Raw genomic sequence first — 24821 nt, 5'->3', positions numbered from 1 at the left:
TCAACAATGGGCTCGCAAAAGTCGAAAATGGACCATGGAGCAGTGAAAGAAGGTTGCTTGGTCTGATGAGACCCATTTTCTTTTACATCACATGGACATCACAGTTTAGCTGAAGTGATGGTACCAGGATGCACTGTGGGATGATGATAAGCCGGTGGAGGGAGTTTGATGCTCTGGGAAATGTTCTGCTGGGAAACCCCGTGTCCGGCCATTCGTGTGGATGTAAATTTGGCACATGCCACGTGCCGAAACATTGTTGCAGATAAGGTACACCTCTTCATGAAAATTGTGTTTTCTGGAGGCCTCTTTCAGCCTTTCAGTACGATAATGCACCCACACTGCACACATTGATCGGGAATGGTTTGAGGAACATGATGAAGAGTAGCCTCTGCCGGTCGGCACTGTTTTGGCAGCACACGGGGGACCAATAGCATTAGGCAGGTGGTCATAATGTTTTGGTTTATTGGTGTGTATGTGAGTGTGTATGTATATATATATACACAAAACCGATTCCAAAAAAGTTGGGACACTGTACAAATTGTGAATAAAAACAGAATGCAATGATGTGGAAGTTTCAAATTTCAACATTTTATTCAGAATACAACATAGATGACATATCAAATGTTTAAAATGAGAAAATGTATCATTTTAATAGAAAAATAAGTTGATTTTAAATTTCATGGCATCAACACATCTCAAAAAAGTTGGGACAAGGCCATGTTTACCACTGTGTGGCATCCCCTCTTCTTTTTATAACAGTCTGTAAATGTCTGGGGACTAAGGAGACAAGCTGCTCAAGTTTAGGAATAGGAATGTTGTCCCATTCTTGTCTAATACAGGCTTCTAGTTGCTCAACTGTCTTAGGTCTTCTTTGTTGCATCTTCCTCTTTATGATGCACCAAATGTTTTCTATGGGTGAAAGATCTGGACTGTAGGCTGGCCATTTCAGTACCCGGATCCTTCTACGCAACCATGATGTTGTAATTGATGCAGTATGTGGTCTGGCATTGTCATGTTGGAAAATGCAAGGTCTTCCCTGAAAAAGACGACGTCTGGATGGGAGCATCTGTTGTTCTAGAACTTGGATATACCTTTCAGCATTGATGGTACCTTTCCAGATGTGTAAGCTGCCCATGCCACACGCACTCATGCAACCCCATACCATCAGAGATGCAGGCTTCTGAACTGAGCGCTGATAACAACTTGGGTTGTCCTTGTCCTCTTTAGTCCGGATGACATGGTCCCAGTTTTCCAAAAAGAATTGATGGTTCCAAAATGAATTTTGATTCATCTGAACACAGAACAGTTTTCCACTTTGCCACAGTCCATTTTAAATGAGCCTTGGCACAGAGAAAATGCCTGTGCTTCTGGATCATGTTTAGATATGGCTTCTTTTTTAATCTATAGAGTTTTAGCCGGCAACGGCGAATGGCACAGTGGATTGTGTTCACCGACAATGTTTTCTGGAAGTACACCCATGTTGTGATTTCCATTACAGTACCATTCCTGTATGTGATGCAGTGCCGTCTAAGGGCCCGAAGATCACGGGCATCCAGTATGGTTTTCCAGCCTTGACCCTTACGCACAGAGATTGTTCAAGATTATCTGAATCTTTGGATGATATTATGCACTGTTTGATGATGATAACTTCAAACTCTGCAATTTTTCTCTGAGAAATTCCTTTCTGATATTGCTCCACTATTTTTCGCTGCAGCATTTGGGGAATTGGTGATTGGGGCGACCAGGGCAGGTGAGAGCCGTGAGGGAACGGCGCGAGGCCGGTGGCGCGAGAGTTAACGAGCTACACCTGGGAGGCGCACCGGACTTGAGTCTCTCACGGAGGAGCTCCAGAGGCATAAAAGGAGGACAGACGACCGTGAAGGACGAGAGAGGACCAGGCCTGGACTTTATTTTATGTTTTATTATGTTTGTGTGGCCGGCAGACGTCCGCGAGGGTCTGCCGGCATTACTTTCGTTTTGTTCTTTGTTTATTTTGAATTAAAGTTTTGTTTGAATGTTCCCGCCTCCTCCTTCCCGTATATACGAACTGTGTTACAGTGATCCTCTGCCCATCTTGACTTCTGAGAGACACTGCCACTCTGAGAGGCTCTTTTTATACCCAATCATGTTGCCAATTGACCTAATAAGTTGCAAATTGGTCCTCCAGCTTTTCCTTATATGTACATTTAACTTTTTCGGCCTCTTATTGCTACCTGTCCCAACTTTTTTGGAATGTGTAGCTCTCATGAAATCCAAAATGAGCCAATATTTGGCATGACATTTCAAAATGTCTCACTTTCACTTTCATTTGATATGTTATCTATATTCTATTGTGAATAAAATATAAGTTTATGAGATTTGTAAATTATTGCATTCCTTTTTTATTCACAATTTGTACAGTGTCCCAACTTTTTTGAAATCAGGTTTGTATATAGAACTGCAGTTAAAGTTCTGTTTGGTAATAAAAAGAGTCTTTGCATGTACACTTCACCTCTGCAATGGACAAGAAAAAAAGAGAAAGAAAAACAGAGAAAACAACCTCGCTGGAGTGTGAGGTTTCTTGTGATGTGTGGGCTGTAAAAACAGCTCAGGATGAATTTGGCGAGGCTGATTTGGTAAGGGATGGTTGTGAAATACACTCACCACCATGACTGCTGTTAACCTATCAAACACACTCCCCTGGCTCTAATATCTTCAGTGCGTGTGTATGAATGTCCCTCTCAGTAGCTTTGACCTGGTCTGCCTAAATGAGTCACTGTTGAGTCAAAGAGAGAGCAGGCAAACACAAAATGCCTTTTTTATTACTTCTGGACGCTTTCACCTCACTGGCATAAAGAAGGTAAAGTCAGGTGAGGAAAGAGAGGAAAAGGAGTGTTGTATATTGCAGTTCTATTGGAGCCACTGTGTCCACAGGATAAAACTCTTTATGGGGGTTTCTACTGAAATACTGCTTGTTCTATAATACCTGATAATCACCTGATCCATAAACATCCACCTCAAAGTAAAAGCGACAAATGCACTTCATCAAAATACACTTTTGAATGTAATACTCTAGAGAAAGATGCTTTTAACAGCCAGAGTGTGTAGTTACAGCATCTACCAGCAGGGGCTGGTTTTTGATCACTTTACAACAATCAGCATATCAGCTATAGCATGAAAAAGGCCGATATAACAAATGTATTTCATTTATACAGTGAAGAATGTGCAGTATTATTTTACATTTGTTTACTTTATTTCTATACCTAAAAACTAGTGTTAAACCTAAAATGCACTGTTTATTTCATATGTATCATTGTTCTGTTGTATTTCTTTTGGACTGCTAAAATGTTAAATAGTTCCTATCCAAATGATTTGATGATGCAGCAATAAATTAACTAGTGTAGCTTATTGTATGCATTTTTGAACTTTGCTAATTTAAAACAATCAAAACAAAACAACTTGATAAAACTTCAAATAATAGAGGAAGTGACAAATATAGGTATTGGTACAGGCCAATAATTGTTTGTTAAAATCGGTATCGGCCCTCAAAAAAATCCTACCATTTCATCCTTATTAGTGTTGTAAGTACCGACTTCAGTACCAAGTCAGTACTGAAATTTTAAAAATGTGACGATACCAGCATTTCCCCCTATCATTTTGAGCGGATTCTTATACATCTCTGACTGGCCATTGTGTTCACACACTCAACAGATATGTCTGTGATTGGCTACAATTATCAACGCTTCAAAAACATGTTGTAAATAGACATCTTTGACGCTCTTCCCTGAGCACTTACACAGATAGACATGGGAGAGTTTGAAAGCAGCTGTCTATCAACGGATCCCTAATATATGAACTGATATACGGATCGCCTGATAGACGACTGCTTTCAAACCACTCAAAAGTGCTCAAAATGCTAGCATGCTGCTTTCGTCACATTCTTTTTTAAATTTTAGTACCGAAAGTCAGTACTTTTGACAACTCTAATCCATATATTTAAATCTGAAGAATCTTTTTTCACTATAAAGAACATTTTGCGCGATGGAAACCTTTTGCGCAAAGAAACTTAGAAGCCTTTATTGTTATATATTGTTATATAAGTCATACACACACGCGTACAATGAGGCACAAAAGTTTGAAGAGGGTTCTAAATCAAAACATATTTGCTTCCTGACTTCCTTTGGTTTCCTCAGTTATTTAAAAAAATAAAGTTTGTGAGACTGAAACACAGCATGTTTTCTTACATTTTTTTTAAACTTCAAGACAGGGAAATGCCAGTTTGCAAACTCCTTTCCCATATCTGTCAACTGATCCTAAGTGTGCCTATGTTGTTTGTTTGATATCCAAATTCTTATCTAGGAATGTTTCCTATAGTTAAACAGTGTTTAGAGGTCACAGGAGAACCGAAGTTCCAAATGTGCAACTATTATCTTTCTGTTTTTAAAGTTAATCTTACACAACCATAAAATCAACAACAGAACTGATTTGAACATTTCCAATTATATTTATTTAGTGACAGTCATTTCAGTGAAGTTAACACAAACCAATTTCTTTAAAAAGAAATGAAAGCAAAGGAAATTTTCTTTGGAATAACAAGCACGGAGGAATCATTCACAAAAAGACCTGATCATGTATATTCAAATTAAGGTCAATTTTGACTTCATGATGACTTTACTGAAGCATAGGAATATCAAACAAAGACAAACAAAGTTACTGAAGGAAAGACGACCAAAAAAAGTCACAAACCACAGAGAATGCGTGGGCACTTATAATGCTACTGGACTGGTCACTGTTTCATTGGATGCATATCAACATACTCAGCCACGTGGAAATCTGCCCGGTCTCTACCGAGTACAGAAAAACAAAGCCTGTAATAAAGCTCTTGAGAGGTTTCAAAGCTCTCTCAATGTTTGACTTCTACAGTCCACTATAAACAAACTCAAACACACAGGTATGCTTCTCAGATGAGAGATAATGACATTATCTGTCACTGGATCAGGCCAGGAAAAAAATGCGGTAATGCTTGTATTTTTCAATGCCAAAAAAATGATCTTCTTGCAAAGCAGAAAAACAACATCAAAAAGTATAAATGTTAATGCTATTATCTAGTGGCTTTGGTCTGGATTAGCAAATGAGCTTAGTAAAGAATTAAATGCAATAATAATCTTACATCAGTCAAGGCCGACTTCAATTCCAAGATGGTTTTAGATGGGTAATGCTGGTCAGGTACTGGAATAAGCTTGTAAACTAGTCATCATAACACGTACTCTAGCTTGATCGGTGTATAACTATAGTAGTCAACATTTAAAGTGGATCAAAAAAGTTAATCAAAGTTGTCCTAAGAACTAAGTTGTCAGTTTTAGGACAACTTTGATGAAATGTTTTGATCCACTTCAAATGTTGACTACTGTACAATGGATGACCAGCTAAAACCCATCAAGTTGGATTTAAACTTGTGTCAGAACAATTCAGAAGTCTATATTTATCCACCACAACATGGCCCAACAAAATGTTTAATAGCATAGCAATTACATTAATGTTTAATATACTACATTATCTGATGTACAACTAAGAATACATCGTTTATCAGATGTATTCTTTTATTTATGACTTTCATTGCGTATTAAGTCTGTTAACTTGTTGCATTATGCATGTTAGCATAAATTTAAGCATGTCATATAAACAGCAGTATTTAAAAATGTCAATATGCACACTAAAACAGATAATATTGTAGTATCGTATAGATGTAAAATAAGTCTCTGGTGTTCCCAGAGTGTGTGTGAAGTTTTAGCTCAAAATACCCCACAGATAATTTATTATAGCATGTTAAAATAAAAATGGGGCATCTTGCTTTATTAATATTTATTATATTTTTTTAAAATAACCAAACTTTATTAACACATGGATAGGTCCCTGAAGTGCAGCTGATGACGCTTTGAAGTGACGTTAAAGGGAGTGAGGATATATCGTTTAACTTGATTCAATTCCTACGTCTTCGCATCTTTTCCTTACATCCTTCCCTCGCATCCTGAAGAGGTGGAGCTAAGATGCGAGGAAAGGAAGCATGGAAAGGAAACGAGGATGCACAAATAAGAATTGAGAAGCACCCAGAGTTTCAAGAACTCATGCTCTGGCATACCGGCAACAACAAAACAGAACAATCTCACGCACCATTAATGTCAGAAAGGGCGGTTATGTGCAATTTTTAACTAGGAAACTCTTGTTTACGATAATGCCGATATCACATGAGGGCAGCATCAGTTCTGGATATGAAGTTTGAGCACCAAGTGTTGGTATTGACCAATCTTTCAGAATTTGATTGCAAAAAATGCTACCTATCAGATTGTGCTACCAGCATCATATTCATGTGTGTAAAATGATTGGTGCAAATGTACATTTCCTTCAAAAATTAAATTTAACCATGATGTACTCAGTGACTCTGATGGCAGGAGTCTATGGAGATTCGTATGTCCATTGGTATATCCCAAAACACAACTTTTGTAATGCCTCTTTGGCGCAGACATTGTATAACTCCAGCTGATACAGTGAGGATACAGAAATGGCGGACTCTGTGCTTCTCACTCAGGGCTTTGGCTATGCTAATAGGGCAGATCGTCAACGGCTGTGGTGCGGGGCATCTCCCTACGATAACGTTGTTGTAGGGCAGAATCTGAATCAGCTCATTTGAAGAGACTGCTTCTGATTTATGGGGAATTATATTGATATATATTGATGAATATTGTGTAATAGGTCCCTTTTACAGATAAGGAAAAGGAAGTTTTTTGTAGTACATTGAAAATGTAAATGGGAAAATAGGTGTCTGTCATCAGCCACTTCCAATTTATTCTATAGACACAAACAAATAAGATTGAAAATGCCCAAGAAACCATCCCTGTGATGTGCAGAAAACGTCACTACTGCCGTAATGGCTTGAAATATAGGAGCATACAACAGCACGCCAGCGGTGCTCCTGCTCTACTGAATGATGTTCTGGTGAAAAACACATGAATAGAAGATGTTATCTTTCCTTTTTAAATCCCTTACATCCTTATAATTCACAGTACAGGACAATAGCCCAGCTCTGTTGACAGCAGAATCTGTTTAGCATGTGAACTTCAAAGCTTCATAGTGAGATGCAGGACATTTGTTCTGTGCATTAAGCTGATGGCATCGTATTGTTGACAAAGAGGGTCGTGTGCGGCGTGATAAAGCGTGTACCATGTGTACTGTATTTGTAAACAGGTCTACCCTGAAGTCATAAAAAGGCCGTGCAAGGCTGATTTAGTGCGATATGACCCAAGTTTTGTCCAAGAGCCAAAGTAAAGGCTTACAGGTTCAAAGAGAATCTTGATAAATGATTAAAAAGACTCAAACTCCTTACAGCTTTGAGGGGTATTACGGCTCCCAGATGGCGCCGGAGAAACAATGAAAAAGAGGAATGCTCAGTCGGTGGCCAATGAAGCACGAGGCTATGCCTTAAGGTTTCTTTAATTATCATTTGCTATCCTATTTATATTGTCATTCTCATACCTTGTCTTTAAAACCGCTGACCTCTTATGCAAGTACATATTAATCTATGTATAACTCACTGTATTTGACCATATTCAATAGCTTAAAGGGTTAGTTCACCCCAAAATGAAAATTCTGTCATTAATTACTCACCCTCATGTCGCTTCACACCCTTAAGACCTTCGTTCATCTTCAGAACACAAATTAAGATATTTTTGATTAATTCTGAGAGGTATATGACTCCTCCATAGACAGCAATATAATCACCACTTTCAAGGTCCAGAAAGGTACTAAAGACATTGTTAAAACAGTCGACACGACTACAGTGTTTCAACCTTAATGTTATGAAGCGACGAGAATACTTTTTGTGCACAAAAAACAAAACAAAAATAACTTTATTCAACAATATCTTCTATTCTGTGTCATTTTCATATGTTGTTTACGTCCAGCTCTTCCAGGTTCTACGCCAGAACGCTGCATCATTATTGGCTGGCTCCTACGTCAGCATCACACGCATGCATCGTGCTGATCATGTGTGCAACTTTGGCCAATATTGATCTGGCATTCGGATGTAAACACGGAAGCCTTCACTGTGCTTACTGCGGCAATTGCGTAAGGATAATGACAGGGAAGAGAAGATATGTATGCCAGTGCATGTTTTTACTTTCTTGAGGAACTTCCCAGGAACATATAGGAGGCTGGAATTTGGATAGGTTCATCTTAGGCTATGTCCACACTAGTGCTAAGGCATGCGCCTACAACTGTAAATGGTTGCTGATTGTTGCCGATTGCTCTAATAATAGTTTGCTTCTTGCACATAAAAAGGAAAACAAAGTCAGCAAAGGAGTTCCATCTCCATGTTATTGTTTACATGGCCATCGAGGTTGGTCTGTTATTGCCATGTTCCGGTAGCGTAATGAGCATATGATAGGGGCTTGATGAAACAGGGAAGGACATGCAATGATCCAGAAGACCCATTTAGTGAGCAAATGTGGGCAAAGCCTCATGCAGAACGCTCACATAGAGTGCTGTTACGCTTCAGGCAATCCAAGTTCGAGTCCCGGTTTTTGGACCTTTCCTGATCCTGTCCCTCTCTCTCTACCACTTCGCTTCCTGTCTGCTTACTGTCCTACCATGATTAAAAAAAAAATAATAAAAAATTCTAGATGGTTGCTAAGGTGTTGCTTGGCAGTTGCAAAGTTTTTATGCATAGTTGCCGGGGTGTTCTAAGTGGTTGCTTGAGTGATGCCAGGGAGATTTCAGGGGTTGCTATGATGTTACTAATGGGATGCTAGTTGTTTCCAAGAAATTCTGTGTGGTTTCTAAGGTGTTGTGATGCAGTTACTAGTGTGGCAAAAAAAAAAAAGTTTAATTGCTAAAACTGTTGGAAATTGAGAAAAAAAAAAAAAATATATATATATATATATATATATTATAGGTTAAACTTGTGACAGGATGCATTTCAAAGACAGGAAGGAAGGAAGTGAAAGGATGCATTTCAATGACGAAGAAAGAAAGAAAGAAAGAAAGAAAGAAAGAAAGAAAGAAAGAAAGAAAGAAAGAAAGAAAGAAAGAAAGAAAGAAAGAAAGAAAGAAAGAAAGAAAGAAAGAAAGAAAGAAAGAAAGAAAGAAAGAAAGAAACTTCATCACACTTCATCTGAAAATCATAAGACTTTCAGCAAAAACAAATCAGGGCTTGAAAATCTGTGGAGCAAAACACAGGAATGTTTAGACAATCAGAATATCAACACAGGACAGGTTAGGAAGGACCCAGAGCTCCTCTGTAATTGCTCAGTAATATCCATCTGTCACTCAGGGCCGGATGCTCTAATGGTATACGACAGCAATTATGTCGTTATATCTTCAATATGCCCAAGACCTGGAGGAAGCATCTGAGTAATGGAGCCAGAGAGAGAGAGCGAGAAAGAGCAAGAGGGAGAGCGAGAGAGAGAACGAACGAGAGAGAGGGGGTCAACAGGAGGAGAATGTTTTATATATGATCATACCAATGCAAGAAAGACAGTAATCCCAAGGAACATTTCTCCCACAAAAGAGCTCAAAAACTAACTATATGAGTTTAAAATGACATGAGGGTGAGTAAATGATGGCTCTGAGCGAGGAATGACCTTATATAATGACGATAAAACACCCACATAAAATGCTATAGCTGGGCAGACATGTCATAAAGAGCACTTCTCTGTTAGTATGAGAGCAATAATAGACCTTAAATAATGGTTTCTTTTTCTTTAAAGAGACACACACACATTTTATAGCAAACCACAAAATTGTCTGGGGAAACCCCAGAACCTGAAGAGGATAAAACGTCGGAGGACTTGATCAATGAGAATTAATTTAGCCAAAAAGAGACACAGAGAATGAAGATGAAAGCAGTAAGTTCATGAGTTTGTCCTGTCAGATCACTTCTTCAGTGAACAGCCCCTCAAAGTGCTTTATTTAATACAATTCGACGCTAGCGTGCCTAACGGCTGTGAATGCTTCACTGACCTCAGCCTGCATAGAAATGCGTCTTTAATGCATAAATTTAAAAAAATAATAATAATAATAAATTAGACTTAATTTCACTGGAAAATATAAAAAGCAAGGCATCTTGGATGTTTTAAGAACGTACGCCAGGGCAGTACTTCACTCTCATGGCAGTTTTTACTCTAAAATAAACATTCAGCAAAATAGCACTTGGAAAGAAACAACAGAGAGAAGTTCATCAGGGGCAACCTTAAGAAAATAAGAAAATCAAGCCTGTGAGAGATGCAGAAAGAACCTGAGGTCAGTGTAGTGGAGCAACTAACTAAAAAGTAGCAATACCACAAACAAAACAACATGTTTTGGCCATAGCTTCAAGTATCTCTATTATCAAGCTACTTTTTCTAACATGTGGCAAAAAAAATGCTACATCACACTAATTCACGTGACTCTACTGAAACGTTCTCTTTCTCAAGTAGTGTTCAGAAGCCTTCTGAATCCCTGCACTAAAATGCTGGTGTTCACCGCTTTCAAGTTATATAAAGCCAAGTGTTGTATCATATGCTAATGTTCAAAAGATTGGGGGAAATACTTTTTAATATTTTTGAAAGAAGTTTCTTCTGCTCACCAAGGCTGCATTTGTTTGATTAAAAACACATCAATATTGTGAAATTTTACAACTTAAAATAATTGTTTCCAATTTGATATTGGAAAAAAAAAAAATTTATTTGATATAATTTATTTGTAATTTATTTGATATTCCAATTTGATATTTTAAAATGTAATTTATTCCTGTGATTTTCAGCATAATTACATAATTACAGCATACATCCAGTCTTCAGTCTCACACGATCATTCAGAAATCATTCTAATATGCTGATTTGCTGCTCAAAAAACATTTCTGATATTTTCAATGTTGAAAACAGTTGTGCTGCTTAATATTTTTGTGGAAACCATGATATATATTTTTTATCAGGATTCTTTGATGAACATATTTTGTTTTTTAAAATACAAATCTTTTGTAACTTTTTAAATGTCTTTACTGTCACTTTTGATCAATATAATGCATCCATGCTGAATAAAAATAAATAAATAATAATAATAATAATAATAATAACTTACTGACCCCAAAATTTTGAACTCTTTATGAACTTTTCTCTGATACAAAAACATCTCCCTCTGAGCTCAATGAAACAAAAATGATTTAGGATTTTGAACTTCATTGTTTGTAACTTAAAACTTCAAGAGTTTACATTTTTGCAGTAAGAGGGCCATTGTTTTCTCATTCGCAGGAATCCACTCTAATCCGAGAAGCTCACATTTCAGACTTGCAACACAAGTCTTTCCTAAATTACTGACACTTCCCATGTTTGCAAACAATCAGCTGTGCTTCCAGAGAGTTTGTCTCTTTTGTTTTCCTGTGGTATAATTACGGGGTCATTATGCCAAATGTCTTCGGGGACAAAGAGGAAGGGGTTAGATAGTTGCACAAACCATATCCTGCTTTTGAAGATGCTAAACCCAGACACATTCAGACATAAAACCACAGGAGTAGCACTGTGTTGCTATTTATGCTTGCCGTCCCAGTCGGGAGTTTATTTAAGAGCGAAATCCTGAAGCAGCCATTCATGAACTCATATAGAGAGAAGAAAGAAGTCAAAAGCGGGAATTCCTGACAGCTTATTACGCATGGGAAATAAAGGAGTCACAGATGAGATCTCTTTAACATCTGAATTGCTTTCGTAGAGAGTAATTTCACACCGCAACCCATCTTAGTTCTGTAATGAGGCATTTCTGAAAGAAAAATAAGACATAAGAACTTGTATAACTCTCTCAGTTTAATACAATGTTTTTCTGACATGCATGTCAAAGTACAAGATGCTAAGCTCCACTTTCTCTCTCTCTCTCTCTCTCTCTCTCTCTTTCTCTCAGCAGAAAAGAATGCTGTCTTTGCTGAAACCTGTCATTTACTGTGCGGCTGCTGAAAACAGTCTGGACTCCTTCACCTCATTTGTGTCTATGGGCTCTAAATCGATGGAAAAGCTTGTGTTTCAACACACTGACACAGACAGGCAAATGCACATAAAACTCAGCCTGACAGTGTCTCTTAGTTTATATGCCTATCCAAGACCACTAGCATCAAACTAGAAACACCCTAGTAAACTAGAAAACACAGGAAACTGTCTAGCATTGACACGGCAATGCCCTAGCAACAACTAAGAACACCCTAGTAACAATACACAACACCTTTGCAACTGCCTTGAAATGCTTTAGCAACACTAGAACTTCGTGAAACTACCTTAGCAGCATCATAGCTACCACCCAAAACTCTCTAGTAACACCCAAGCAACCACCCAGAACACCTGAGAAAAACTCCCTTGCAATACCCAGGAAACTGACTGGAAATCGCATAGCAATGCCCTAGCTGACCCTGAACGCTCTAGCAACTATGCACAAAACATTTGCACGTTCCTGACAAGGCCCTAGTAACCATGCAGTACACTAATAACTGCAAAGCAACACCTTGGCAACCATTCAAAACTTCTTGAAACCAACTAGCATCACATTATCATAGCCACCAACAACAACTCCCTAGCAACACCCAAGTAACCACCCAGAACAACCTATAAAACTCCCTAGCAACACCTTAGCAACACCCAGGACACTGTCTAGCAATCGCATAGCAATGCCCTAGCTGACAACCACCATGAATGCTCTAGCAACTATGCACAAAACATTTGCACTTTCCTGATAATGCCTTGGCAACCATCCAGAACACTAGTTACTGTATAGCAACACCTTAGCAACCACTCAGATCTTCTTGAAACTAACTATCACCTTAATAATATAATAGCAACCATCAACAATTCCCTAGCAACATCCAAGCAACCACCCAGAACAACCTAAAAAAAACTCCCTAGCAACACCTTAGCAACACCCAGGAAACTGTCTAGCAATTGCATAGCATTGCCCTAGCTGACAACCACCCTGAACGCTCTAGCAACTTTACACAAAACCTTTGCACTTTCCTGTAAACGCCCTAACAACCATCCAGAACACTAGTAACTGCATAACAACACCTTAGCAACCACACAGAACTTCCTGGAACCAACTAACATCCCATTAGTAACATCATAGCAACAACCGAAAACGTCCTAGCAACACCCAAGAATCACTCAGAAAACCCTGGCAACTACACATAAAACCTTTGCAACTGCCAAGCAACACCTTAGCAACCACCTAGAATTTCTTTAAACCAGCATTGCCTTATTAACATCATAGTAACCACCCAAAACTCCAAAGAATCCCCTTAACAACATCCAACCAACCACCCAGAACACCCTACCATTGCAACCAACATCTGACATTTTCATGTTTTCATCAGAGTTAAACATAGTTGCTAAGTGGTTGCTACTCTTAGCAACTATGTTTAACTCTAATGAAAACATTAAAATGTCAGAATTTCTTCCAGAATCTTTAACTAAGACTCTCCCAGCAATCAGCAGGTCAGTCAGAGATCCGTTATGAAAGAACGCTGCCTTGTTTTTTTTGTTTTTTTTTTCCCTGGGGTCAATGTCAAAAAGCAAGTGCGTCCTCTCCTGCGTCTCACACTTGGGTCTGTGGCGTGGCAGTCTGTCAGCAGAGGTCTGGTTTGTGGTAAAAAAGTGGCAGTAATGAGTGAGCCACACTTAACAACATACACTTAAACAGGGGTATTAGAAGGGGCTCTGAAAGGGGTGTGAGCCAAACACACAAACACAAGAGTATTATAAGGGGCCCTCCGAATACAAGTCATGACATACACTGACATTACTGTGTGAAAACGGTGCTGCTTTCTAGTGGTACACTGATTTATTGCTTTGTTGATGGATCAGTGCTGATAAGGAATTACTGGAAATCTGCTGAATAAACAAAAGCATTTATATCCTCAAGTATGTGTACTATTAATATCCTTAACTAATATCCTCACACATGATGATTTGCTTTGCTCGTAGAATCTGACAACACTTATGCTCCCTTGTGGAAGATAAAGTATAGTTTTAAACATTTCAATAGTGTCAATCAACCTTTGGAAACAATGTTAGAAAATACACGATAGCTTTGCTTCCCAAGGGATTTGCTATGTGCATGCTAATGTTAGTGTGCCGATAATCATTTGGGAATCAATCATCTCATTCTATCAAAACAACATGACAGATGAAACAATTAAAAAGCATGAAATGCAAAGTTTGATCTATGTGAAAAAATATTCTATAAAAATGACGTTTTTTTTTTTATTATTATTAATAAAAGTAATTTTATAGAAAAAAAAAACTTAATATTTACAATTGACATTTCATGATCAGATAGCTTTCCCATGTGAGCATGAATGGTGTGATATATATTATATAATTTTATATATTATATATGTTTAATATTTCACAATATTCCTATTTTTACTGTATATTTTGATTAAATAAATAAATGCAGCTTTGGTGAACAGAAAAAAAAAAAAAAAAAAAAACGTTTTTCAAAAACATTTGAAAAACATCTTACCAACTCCAAACTTTTGAACAGTAGTGTATATAAATAGAGAAAATGATCATCTAACAATGTAATCATAATTTGGCTTATCTTCAACAGCATCTACAGTGATAACTACAAGATGGATCACTTCTTGAGTTATTTCCATTTAGAACTGTATCCTGCCATGCAACTCCATGGAAAAGTAAAAATATTCAGATACTGTCTGTTCAAAGTACTATAATATGTATTAGACAAATTGAAATGCACAGCTTTGCTCTGCTTTAAACTAATTTCATTAATACTGTACAAAACCATTTGATTTCAAATCAATTGCATGATGATCTCATCACCAAAACAGACTGGATGGTCTTCCTATATCCATAATTTTAATGACAACTCTATGATTTTAATCTTGTGAAAAGAGCTCTTCAACAGATTTCCCAGTTAACGGAGCAAATGAAATTCAGAGCCTGTCGACAAACAATAAAACATCCATACGCATACATCTGCTCATTTCCAGTATTTGTTTACTTGACAAATATTTGCAGCTCAAAACCCTTAAGGGGATACAGAATGAGCCAAGTTCAGGTTTCAAAATCTAAATGCTAAATTGTACAAAGCCCACAGGAAATGGGGAATTTGAATAGGGTGGATGGTGAATGGCACTTCAGCAGGGCATGAGGGCCACTTGGTCTGGTGCGGCATCAATCTCTGATTCATGAGCTAAAGGAGGCACTGAAGACCACACAGCAGAGGTAATGGCACAAAAGCATGTCTTTGCCCTCTAACCAGAGTCCTTTACCAGGAAGCCATCTCAAACAGAGGCATTTTGTTTTCATTAAGCTGCCTTTGTTACCCGCTCCAGCGACAGGTTCTGATTAGTGAACAGTCGGGGATCGAGAGGTTGGTCTAGGTCATTTGCCTGAAGTCTACAGTAAATCACGGGCAGGTTCATGAGAGAGGAATGCTGTGGACTTTTCGTGCAAAAGGCGTGACGATAATTCTCTTAATGCAAGAATGCCACAGGTGTCCTGTTGGGAGAGCAAGAACATATGCATGGGAAAAGAACATCAAATCATCCGCTATCAAAAAAAATGCAGCTGTTTGTGAATGACACGTTAAAATATTTGAATTGTTTTCAAAAACTTGCATGTAGAGATGCACCGATATTCTGGCCGCCGAAAATTATTGGCTGAAAATGACATTTTCGGTGTTTGGTCGAAAGAGAAAAAAGGCTGAAATAATATGCCGCCATAAGACTATAAATAAATGTAATGATTAAATAAATTTGATTCTGTTGCATATAATTAAATAAAGAAAAATGTATTGATATTTAATATTTTAATATATTTCCTGTCCAATTTAATTTTTTTTTTATTTATTGGTTTGTATTATTTATTTATTTATTTTTACATTTCCAATAAAATTACTGAAAATTATTATAAAATAATTTAATTAAAAAATCTAATATTAATGCAATTACAGAAAAAAAATAGGCCTAATTTAAAATAAGAACTTAATAATTATTATTTTTAAAAAGTCATTTTCGGTTTGTTTTCGGCCAAGTGCATCCAGAATTTTTGGTTTCGGTTTAGGCCCAGAATTTTCATTTTGGTGCATCTCTGCTTGCATCCCATTGTCACTTAAAACAGGGATGTTGTTGTTTTTATCTTCTGGATGCGACTGTTAGATGTTTTTCTCACTATAATGTACTGTGAAATGTATTTATTTACTTAATTATTTAATTATTTATTTATCTTAATCAACATTAGTTTAATCTAATTGAATCTTTTTAACAGAATAACAACTAATTTTAATATTCATTTATACATTTATTTTAATCTAATTATTTTATATACTTATTTTAATCTTTGTTTTTTACAGTTTTTCTCTAGACTTTTCCATGGAATCCTTTCACTCCTTTTTAGACCCCAGTTTAAAAAAACCCTGACCTAGAATATACGATTAAACTGGCACTGTGTTGGCCAGTTTTGCATGATCAAATACAACAGATTGCTTTAGGGAAAAAAAATTATAAATCTAGTTGTATGTCCAAGTGTATTATTCCTGAGAATAACAAGATGCAATATAACAAGTTCTTCCAATCAATCTTGTCAAATCACTCATTACTCTAAGGCCACACACACGCTGCAGCTACATAACAAGTCTTTGGTCACTGAAATATTATTTTGGTCAAAAATAGTAGATACCAAAGACACGAGACGCCAGAATGCTGTCAATAATCACAATTTCTGGAGTGAGTTGTGGAATGATAAATTAAGGGATTCACTCACATATTAAAATGCAGTTGTCACTCCTGAAAGTTTACAGTGTGAACATGGCCAAAATATCGGATAAAGAATTCCGACTACGTCCTCAACAGTCTCCAAAGAATGTCAATCTGTGACATAAATGTTCTAAATTCAGCCCATCACAGCGTACACTACCACCCACATGGCATTGTATCTTCCTGCTATAGAGAACAATCAGTCAAAAAGTCCCAGAAAATGCTTATGGCCACATAAGCATGGAAAGCACGGAGGGACGTTCGATCCTGCCAAGACGACTTCCTGAATCACAAAGAGGATTTAAGGGACTGCAATGCAAGTTAACCAGGAGACATTCGGAAATACAAGTCATGCATATAACGTGTTTTATGGGCTCAAAGCGGCCTGTGACAGTTGCATAAATTGACAGGCTTTGCATCTTTCATCATGTTGTCCAAGATGCACAATTTAAAAAGAATGCGTTTTTCCTACCTTTTGGTTTAATGTCAAGTTCTTTACAAGCAGTTGCAATCTGTCAAATGTAGAAACTATAATGTGTATATATACATTATGAAGGATTTATGAAGGGTTTTCATGCATGTTGTTTAATACTAAGGGTTTTGAAAAATTCCTAAACAAACGTATGTATGAGAGAGAAAAAAAAAAAAAAAAAAAATTATTAAACACAAATGAGAGCTCCATTTAGTCTTGAGCTGAAAGAACAACATCTGGGTTATAAAACTGTCTTTTGGGTAGTTTTTTATTGTTGGAGAAGTTCCTCTAAGTCTCCATATTTGCACAATAGACTATTATCTGTAAGCAGTGACTCTGTTTTGTGCCGTTTTAATTTACTTCACTGTCACGGTGAGGGTGATGAATCATGGCCTTGTCTCCATCTGTATCAAATAAAATTGCATAATTGCAGGGTTTATGTATAACAAATGGACACATTAGTCATTCCTTTCAACTCGTCCTCCCCAGTGTGACATGAACACTGACTGTATGAGTTATTGGTTATTAAATTATGCTAGGTCTGGGGTCCTTCGACTACCAATTGCCCTGTCTTGTCCTTGTAGTTGTCATCAGCATTACAGTATGAAGATATCTGCATCTGATAGCTTTGGCTATCACTGTGAAATATGAGAGGGAGATTGAATAAGTCATACTTTAAATGCAATTGTTTTCGTTTAAGATTATTATTTGTTGCATTGGTGCATGACTTTTTTTTAATGTAATTTGTTATCAGTGGATGATTAGTGGAACTGAATTATTGCTAGTGTTGGCTAAAGCAAATATTATTGCTCAGACCATAAATAATACCTTTAAGAGGACCTATTATGCTAATATATTATATATATATATATATATATATATATATATATATATATATATATATATATATATATATATATATATATATATATATATATATATATATATATATATATATATATATATATATATATATATATATATATATATATATATATATATATATATATATATATATATATATATATATACACACACACACACATACATATATATATATATATATACACACACAGACACATACATATATATATATATATATATATATATATATATTGCTGCTTGAGCATGAAAACTGTCTGCAAAGTTCCAAAGCACAAAATCCCTCCAAAGGGAGTTATTCTCTATATAAGTGTGCATTGTTTCTGATCTCACTGAAATGCCTCCATTGTAGTCTTTAGTTTTCTTCTGGGAACGGACATGTCACAGTATTCCTCAATAAATAATTCCTGCCCAAGGCATACGCAAAATAAAGGGACGGGGCCTGGTTGAGTTAGTTAGTAGTGTGTTGAAACTTGTGGTTATGGTAAGGGGCGGGACATTTCCCAAACATGCAGGAAGTGGCTGAACAATCTCGACACACTGATCCAGCCGACCAATCAGAGCACATTGTGCTTTCCAGAAGGAGGGGCTTCATAGAGACAGGAACTAAACAGAGCGTTACTGACAGACTACGGAGAGAGGAGATGCAACAATATCAAATATGTGAAAAAATATGTGTTTTTTGAACATTCCAACATGAAAATCTGCCCAAAAACAAAATCAAGACTTTGTAAAAGGGCATAATAGGTCATCTTTAAATTGGGCAGCGATAGCTTGGTGGAGGGAACCACTTCATATTTAGAGACCAGAAAATAATAAAAAAAACTTCTTGTAACCTCACTGAAGAAACCACCCTAACAATGCCTGAAGCACTGTTTAAACCTCATTAGGAGAAATAAAAAGACACATACACTGTAAGAGTACACTCTTCCAAAGGAAGGTTTTCACAGCAATGCCATAGAAGAACCATTTTTGGTTCCCCAAAGAACCTTTCAATGAAGAGTTCTTAAAATAAACTTTTTTTTTAAAGTTTTTTTGTTTTGCTTAGTGTGAAGAACATTTTAATAATCTAAAGAAGCACAATAAAGAGCCTTTTGTGCAATAGAAAAGTTCCATGGATGTTAAAGGTTCATCATGTAACCATGTCAACTAAAGAACCTTTATTTTTAAGAGTGAATAGAGCTATAAAATAAATGTGGATGTCAGCTCAGATTGTTTGCTAATGGGACAATATGAACAGAAAGGTTTGAGTTCATAATGGGATCTCTTAATGTTAATTGCAGATTGCAAATCTGAGTAGAGTACGAGACATTAAGACAGTACGAGAGATCTCTTCTGGGATATGTGGTCTTTTTCACAAGGGAAGCAACTTACAAGTCTCTGTGCAATATTTTTGCTTTCTAAGAGGGGGAAAATGATATTAAAAACCTCTCGTTTGTTATATCTTTCCAATGGGTACTAAGGGAAGGTAGTAAACCACAAAAACTTTGCAGTAATGTTGGCCGAAAAAAATCCTCAAACTCCCAAAATGATGATTCACACTTTTCAAAGTGATTTGCTTTGAATCGAACTGAACAAGCCGGAGGCTTCTTCACAATTTTGCCAATTTTTCCCCTTCAACTTTAAAAAATATGCCTACTCGAATACTCTTTCAACAAGTGGCTTCCAGGTATTTTGCTCACTCAACAGTGCAATTTCACTCTCACTACTAAGGCACTCTTAAGAAAAACTTGCCCTCTTATCTCAGCCTCCGTCTCGAAACAGATTGCCGTTTTCAGCATCACTGGCCGAATGCATCAGCTCTCCACTGAAGCAGAGCTCACTTTGATGTCATTTGGCAATGTAGAGAAAGCGAAAAAATAAATAAGGCGAAAATAAAAGTGGAAAATGTCTACCCGATGGCCTTTTCAACAAGCAACCTTCAGCCAACTGAGAGGCCGCGACTTCGGCTCCACAGGAGTGTGTTTGTCTTTAACCTCTGCTCGTAAAGGGTCTTCACGTCAGCCGCACGATGTGCAAATATGCTGCTGCCCACTGAGAGAGATGCCGGTCATCTCTCTTTCTTTCACTCTTTTTCGCTCCGAGAGAGGTTTGCCATCGTTCCATGGCAACCACAACTATTAATCTTACCAGGTTGGAACAAACCACTGTTCAAAGATCTGAAACTTTTAGCCAGTAATTCAAAAGACGACAAACAACAACCACACAATGAATCTCCATGCAATATGACAAATAAAGTGGTATTTTTCAGAGATATTGTGAAAATTAAGCACATTTTCCTTCCAAAAATCATTTCTGTAATGTGTATTGATGTTTGTTTTTTAGTTTGATTCTGGAGGAGAGAAAATGTGTTTAATTGTCACGTTTTGCAAGAGTTGTTGGTAACAGGTGGGTAATATTCTTAATAACAGGTACACAGGGACAAACAGTACATCTTTATAGAGGAAATTTTACACAGCTTCAGTAACAATTGTGCAAACAAACGATCCTCACTGTACACACACTACTGCCGGGTTTACAATGGGGAAGTAGAACACAGTTTAAAACGTAAACAAGTCTTGTAGGTAACCAGACCATCACCTTGTGGTTAAATTCCAGTGGTATCCAGTGGTTTAAGACCAATTCTTAGCAATCTACTCTTCCCAACATCTACACTGAATACATCTACAACAGAAACTAAAGCTTAATTAGGAAAAGGTTTGTTTCAAAAACAAAACTATGTGTTCCTCAAAATCCAACCGCATCATAATGGGTACTGTCTAACTTCATAAAAATGGTAGCAAACCCACATTTCACTGGACCACCAAAATCAAAGCAAGTAAAACAAGATGTCACTGTAATTTCTGCAGCGCTACACTATATTGCACATTCATTGTTTAAAGACAGTATGGAACACATGGAAAAAGAGAGAAAAAAAAAAAAAACAGGATGGAGGGGATTTCCAAAAAAAACCTTCAAGCATGGCTTTTATTAGGGATGCACTGATTTTTCAGCCAATAATGATGTTTTTTTGTTTGTTTGTTTGTTTGTTTGTTTGTTTGTTTTTTTGATAACTAATACAATAGCCAAGTTATGAAGTCAAATATCGAGCTTTCGCCAAACTGCCTTCCGTATACAGCGTACGAAGAAAGTGTAAAACTCTTGCAGTTCACAAAGCTTATTCTACATCCTATGCCTTCCCTATTCAACTTACAGAAAAAGTGAAACTGACGTGACGCCAATTTACACTTTCTCCATAGCTTGAATATGGAAGGTGGTCTGGCAAAAGCTTGATATCTGACTTCATAACTTGTTTAAATAAAGATAAATAAAGATTTTTTTTTTACACAAACGCATCGTTTCACTTCAGAAGGCCTTTATTAACCCCCGGAGCCATGTGGAGTACATATTTATGATGGACTGATGTGGATGGAAGCACTTTGTGCAGCTCATACAAGTGACCCCCATTCACTGCCATTATAAAGCTTGGATGCATCAGGATATTTATCAATATTTCTCTGATTGTTTTCATCAGAAAGAAGAGGGTCATATACACCTAGGATGGCTTGAGGGTGAGTAAAGAAATTTTCATTTCCTTTAAGGACTACAACAAAAAGCTAGTAGGGACTACAACGAGCTTCTTCCTGAAAATTTACACAAACCCCGCCTCTGAGAACACGCAAAAAAGGGATTGAGGCGCCAAAGATATTACTGCGCCAAGTCAAAGAGCTCCCGAGCACTTGCTGTGGTATTCCGCCATACAATATAGTTATCCATTTTACACGCTTAGAAAAGCGCAACGTTTTGTTTTGTGTCACCGTCCTAGGTCGAGTTACACTACTCGAGTAACTGTATTTAAATAGGGAAAACGTGGAGGTGTTTGGTAGCTTCTCTGCTTGGCCCCTATTGAATGAACTGGGCTAAGCTAAGTGCTAACAAAGTTTCGCCGCAAGACAGAGCGATTTAGTGCACGCACTGAGACGAGAGAGGTATGTATCAACTCGTTTTAGTTAAGGGAATAACATAGTTTAATATGAAAAAACGGTGGAGTATCCCTTTAACTATGCCGAGGTAAATTAAATTTTTGAATCTAGAGCACCTTTAAAGCTCCGCCCTCTTTCGGAAAGTGGGCTGGGAGCAGCAGCTCATTTGCATTTAAAGGGACACACTCAAAAATGGCATGTTTTTGCTAACAATACATGAAATGAATAAATGAATTAAATGAAACAATTAAATTATACATATATTTTTTATTTAAACATAATTATTAAAAATAATCAAATCAGTGTTAATATTATATTGTGCATTCCTATCTCAAATAGTATCTGTACAGCTTTGTTTCATCCCTTGCTTTCATATCTGTTCTAAGACAACAGTGTTCAGTATCATAGGCCAGAGGTAATAGCTAGTCAGACAGCAGGAGGCTGGGACTGGGCCCTGTAATATGGGCCTAATCTCATAAAATGAGTCTTGTGATTAGACACCGTCAGGGCTCTCCCCGAGTCTACGCCCAACAAAATGTGCAAAATGTTTTTGAGTACTATGGTAACTGTCACCTGAATACCATTCTTCCAAATGATGTGATATAACAGGTCTTGCATTGAGATAAAAAGGGCCCTAAACCACAAGAGAAATAATGCAAGATGTTTGGTTTAATGATATAGTCTCGATTGTGAGGGAAACTCTCACACTAATGTTGTCTAGCAAAGTAGGCAGTAAACAGAAGCGTGTCTACACCTGCGTTTGAATTGTCAGTCACAACTCATTTTTAGCATTATGAACTGTAATGAATGCTGTTGTCTTAAAACACATATGAAAACATGGGATGAAACGCACAGCTGTACACATACTGAGATAGGGATGCACAATATATCAGTAACCATATTTATATTGGCTAATTTTCAGCATTGATCAGATTGGGCTAATATTGGAAGCAGATTTTATATATATATATATATATATATATAGATAGATAGATAGATAGATAGATAGATAGATAGATAGATAGATAGATAGATAGATAGATAGATAGATAGATAGATAGATAGATAGATAGATAGATAGATAGATAGATAGATAGATAGATAGATAGATAGATAGATAGATAGATAGATAGATAGATAGATAGATAGATAGATAGATAGATAGATAGATAGATAGATAGATAGATGCATGCACATTTCATAAAATATGTCATATAGGTTTGACTGACTTTTTTTGGGTTCAGAGTGTAAAAATTGATCAGATCAATCAAAACACAGTCAAACTTTATTTGCTGTTGCTGTATTTATTTGCCTTTTGTAGGCAAGTACAGATTTATAATTATGACTATTGTACTGGTTATCAATGAAAATAATGATGGACTATCAGTATCAGCTGATTAAGATATATTATGAAGCATCACCTCTTTCAAACAAAAACCTACATGACTCTCAAAGTCAGCATAAAAAGTGACACTTCACTTCTACTGTAATGGAGACTCTTAATCTTCACTCTCCAGGCACATTTGCAGCAATCCAAGAACTCGACACACTCACAGTGAACCGACTCATCATGAGCTTCTAGCTACACACTGACTGACTAACCACCTTTGTGAAACCTGAGAGCGAGCCTCTGCTGAGAATTTGCGGTAGACGACATAGAGAGATTTTTGTCAGGATGGGTGCATCTTCTTGCATCAGCACTTATGTGAGATTATAGGTTATCCAGGTTTGTTATTTGGTTCAAATGAGGGATACCCTCCTCCACAAATGTGCGTAGGCTCCTGTGACCTGACATTATGGAGCTGTGAAGGGTTTCATTAAGGCCTCAAAACAAGCATCTTGGTGTACAGCTCATCAAGGAAGCCATTAATTGAAAAACCTTAAATGGTCAACCTGAAATGTACTGAAAAGCTGCATAATTAAGCCCTTGAAGAGCCACCAGGGAACTAAATCACATGTTTTGGGTCTCAGGGAAAAGTATACAGTGGTAATGCTTTACTGTACAACAGTAAAATGCCTGGAATCAAACTGACATCATACCAAACAAAAGCGCTGCAACCTGCCAAGCAGAAAGTGGTTTGGGATAAACTGTCCAAGTGATCTTTTTCTGATAAGCTTATAAACTAAAGAATAACAAAACATGACGTAAGAGAATTCAGGAACCGTTTGTTGAACGTTGCAGACAATCGTTGATCTAACCTTGAAAAGCAGCCACATTCCGTGAGATGAGGAACTTCAGACTTGAGCTGGATGTCTGGAGAAGGTTCTGGATGTCTCTTCGTGCCGCCACCTGGTAACGCTCCTCCATCTTCTTGGTGCAGCATGTTACATTTTTTGATAAACAAACCTGGAGGTCTGAACCTGTTGGGATAAAAAAAAAAATAAAAAAAAAGTTTGGTAGTGTTAATTAAGGTAGTAACATGCATTCAAGTCATATGGATTTGATTCTTAGATTCATTGTACAAGCTATAATAATTGGGACTTATGAGGGCAAGCATCTATATTGATATTTTTCATAGTGTTCAAATAAATTGTCATTACAGACAAAAACTGGCAGCTGTGGTTTAAAAAAAAAAAAAAAAAAAAAAAAAATTACAGAACAACCTGTAAACTTCCGTTTAAAACTGTAATTTACAATAATAATAATAATAATAATAATAATATTAAGTAAATAATACATCACACACAGATTTTAAATTGGTAAATACAACAGCCCTTTTCTTCAGAATTAGCAAGGCCATGC

General features: G+C 36.9%; 1 protein-coding gene across 2 annotated transcripts in view; it reads right to left on the bottom strand.

Moving 5' to 3' along the window:
* The window catches only part of gpc5a (glypican 5a), a 196538-nt gene that overhangs the window by 165150 nt on the left and 6567 nt on the right, over window positions 1–24821 (bottom strand). For both annotated transcript variants that reach the window (XM_067404605.1, XM_067404606.1), the window contains exon 2: window positions 24278–24439. In XM_067404605.1, the coding sequence (XP_067260706.1) occupies window positions 24278–24439 (162 nt within the window). The remainder of the gene's footprint in view (window positions 1–24277; window positions 24440–24821) is intronic.

Source organism: Chanodichthys erythropterus, chromosome 12 (assembly GCF_024489055.1).
Source record: "Chanodichthys erythropterus isolate Z2021 chromosome 12, ASM2448905v1, whole genome shotgun sequence".
NCBI lineage: Eukaryota > Metazoa > Chordata > Actinopteri > Cypriniformes > Xenocyprididae > Chanodichthys > Chanodichthys erythropterus.
This window is presented reverse-complemented; position numbering and strand designations above follow the sequence as displayed.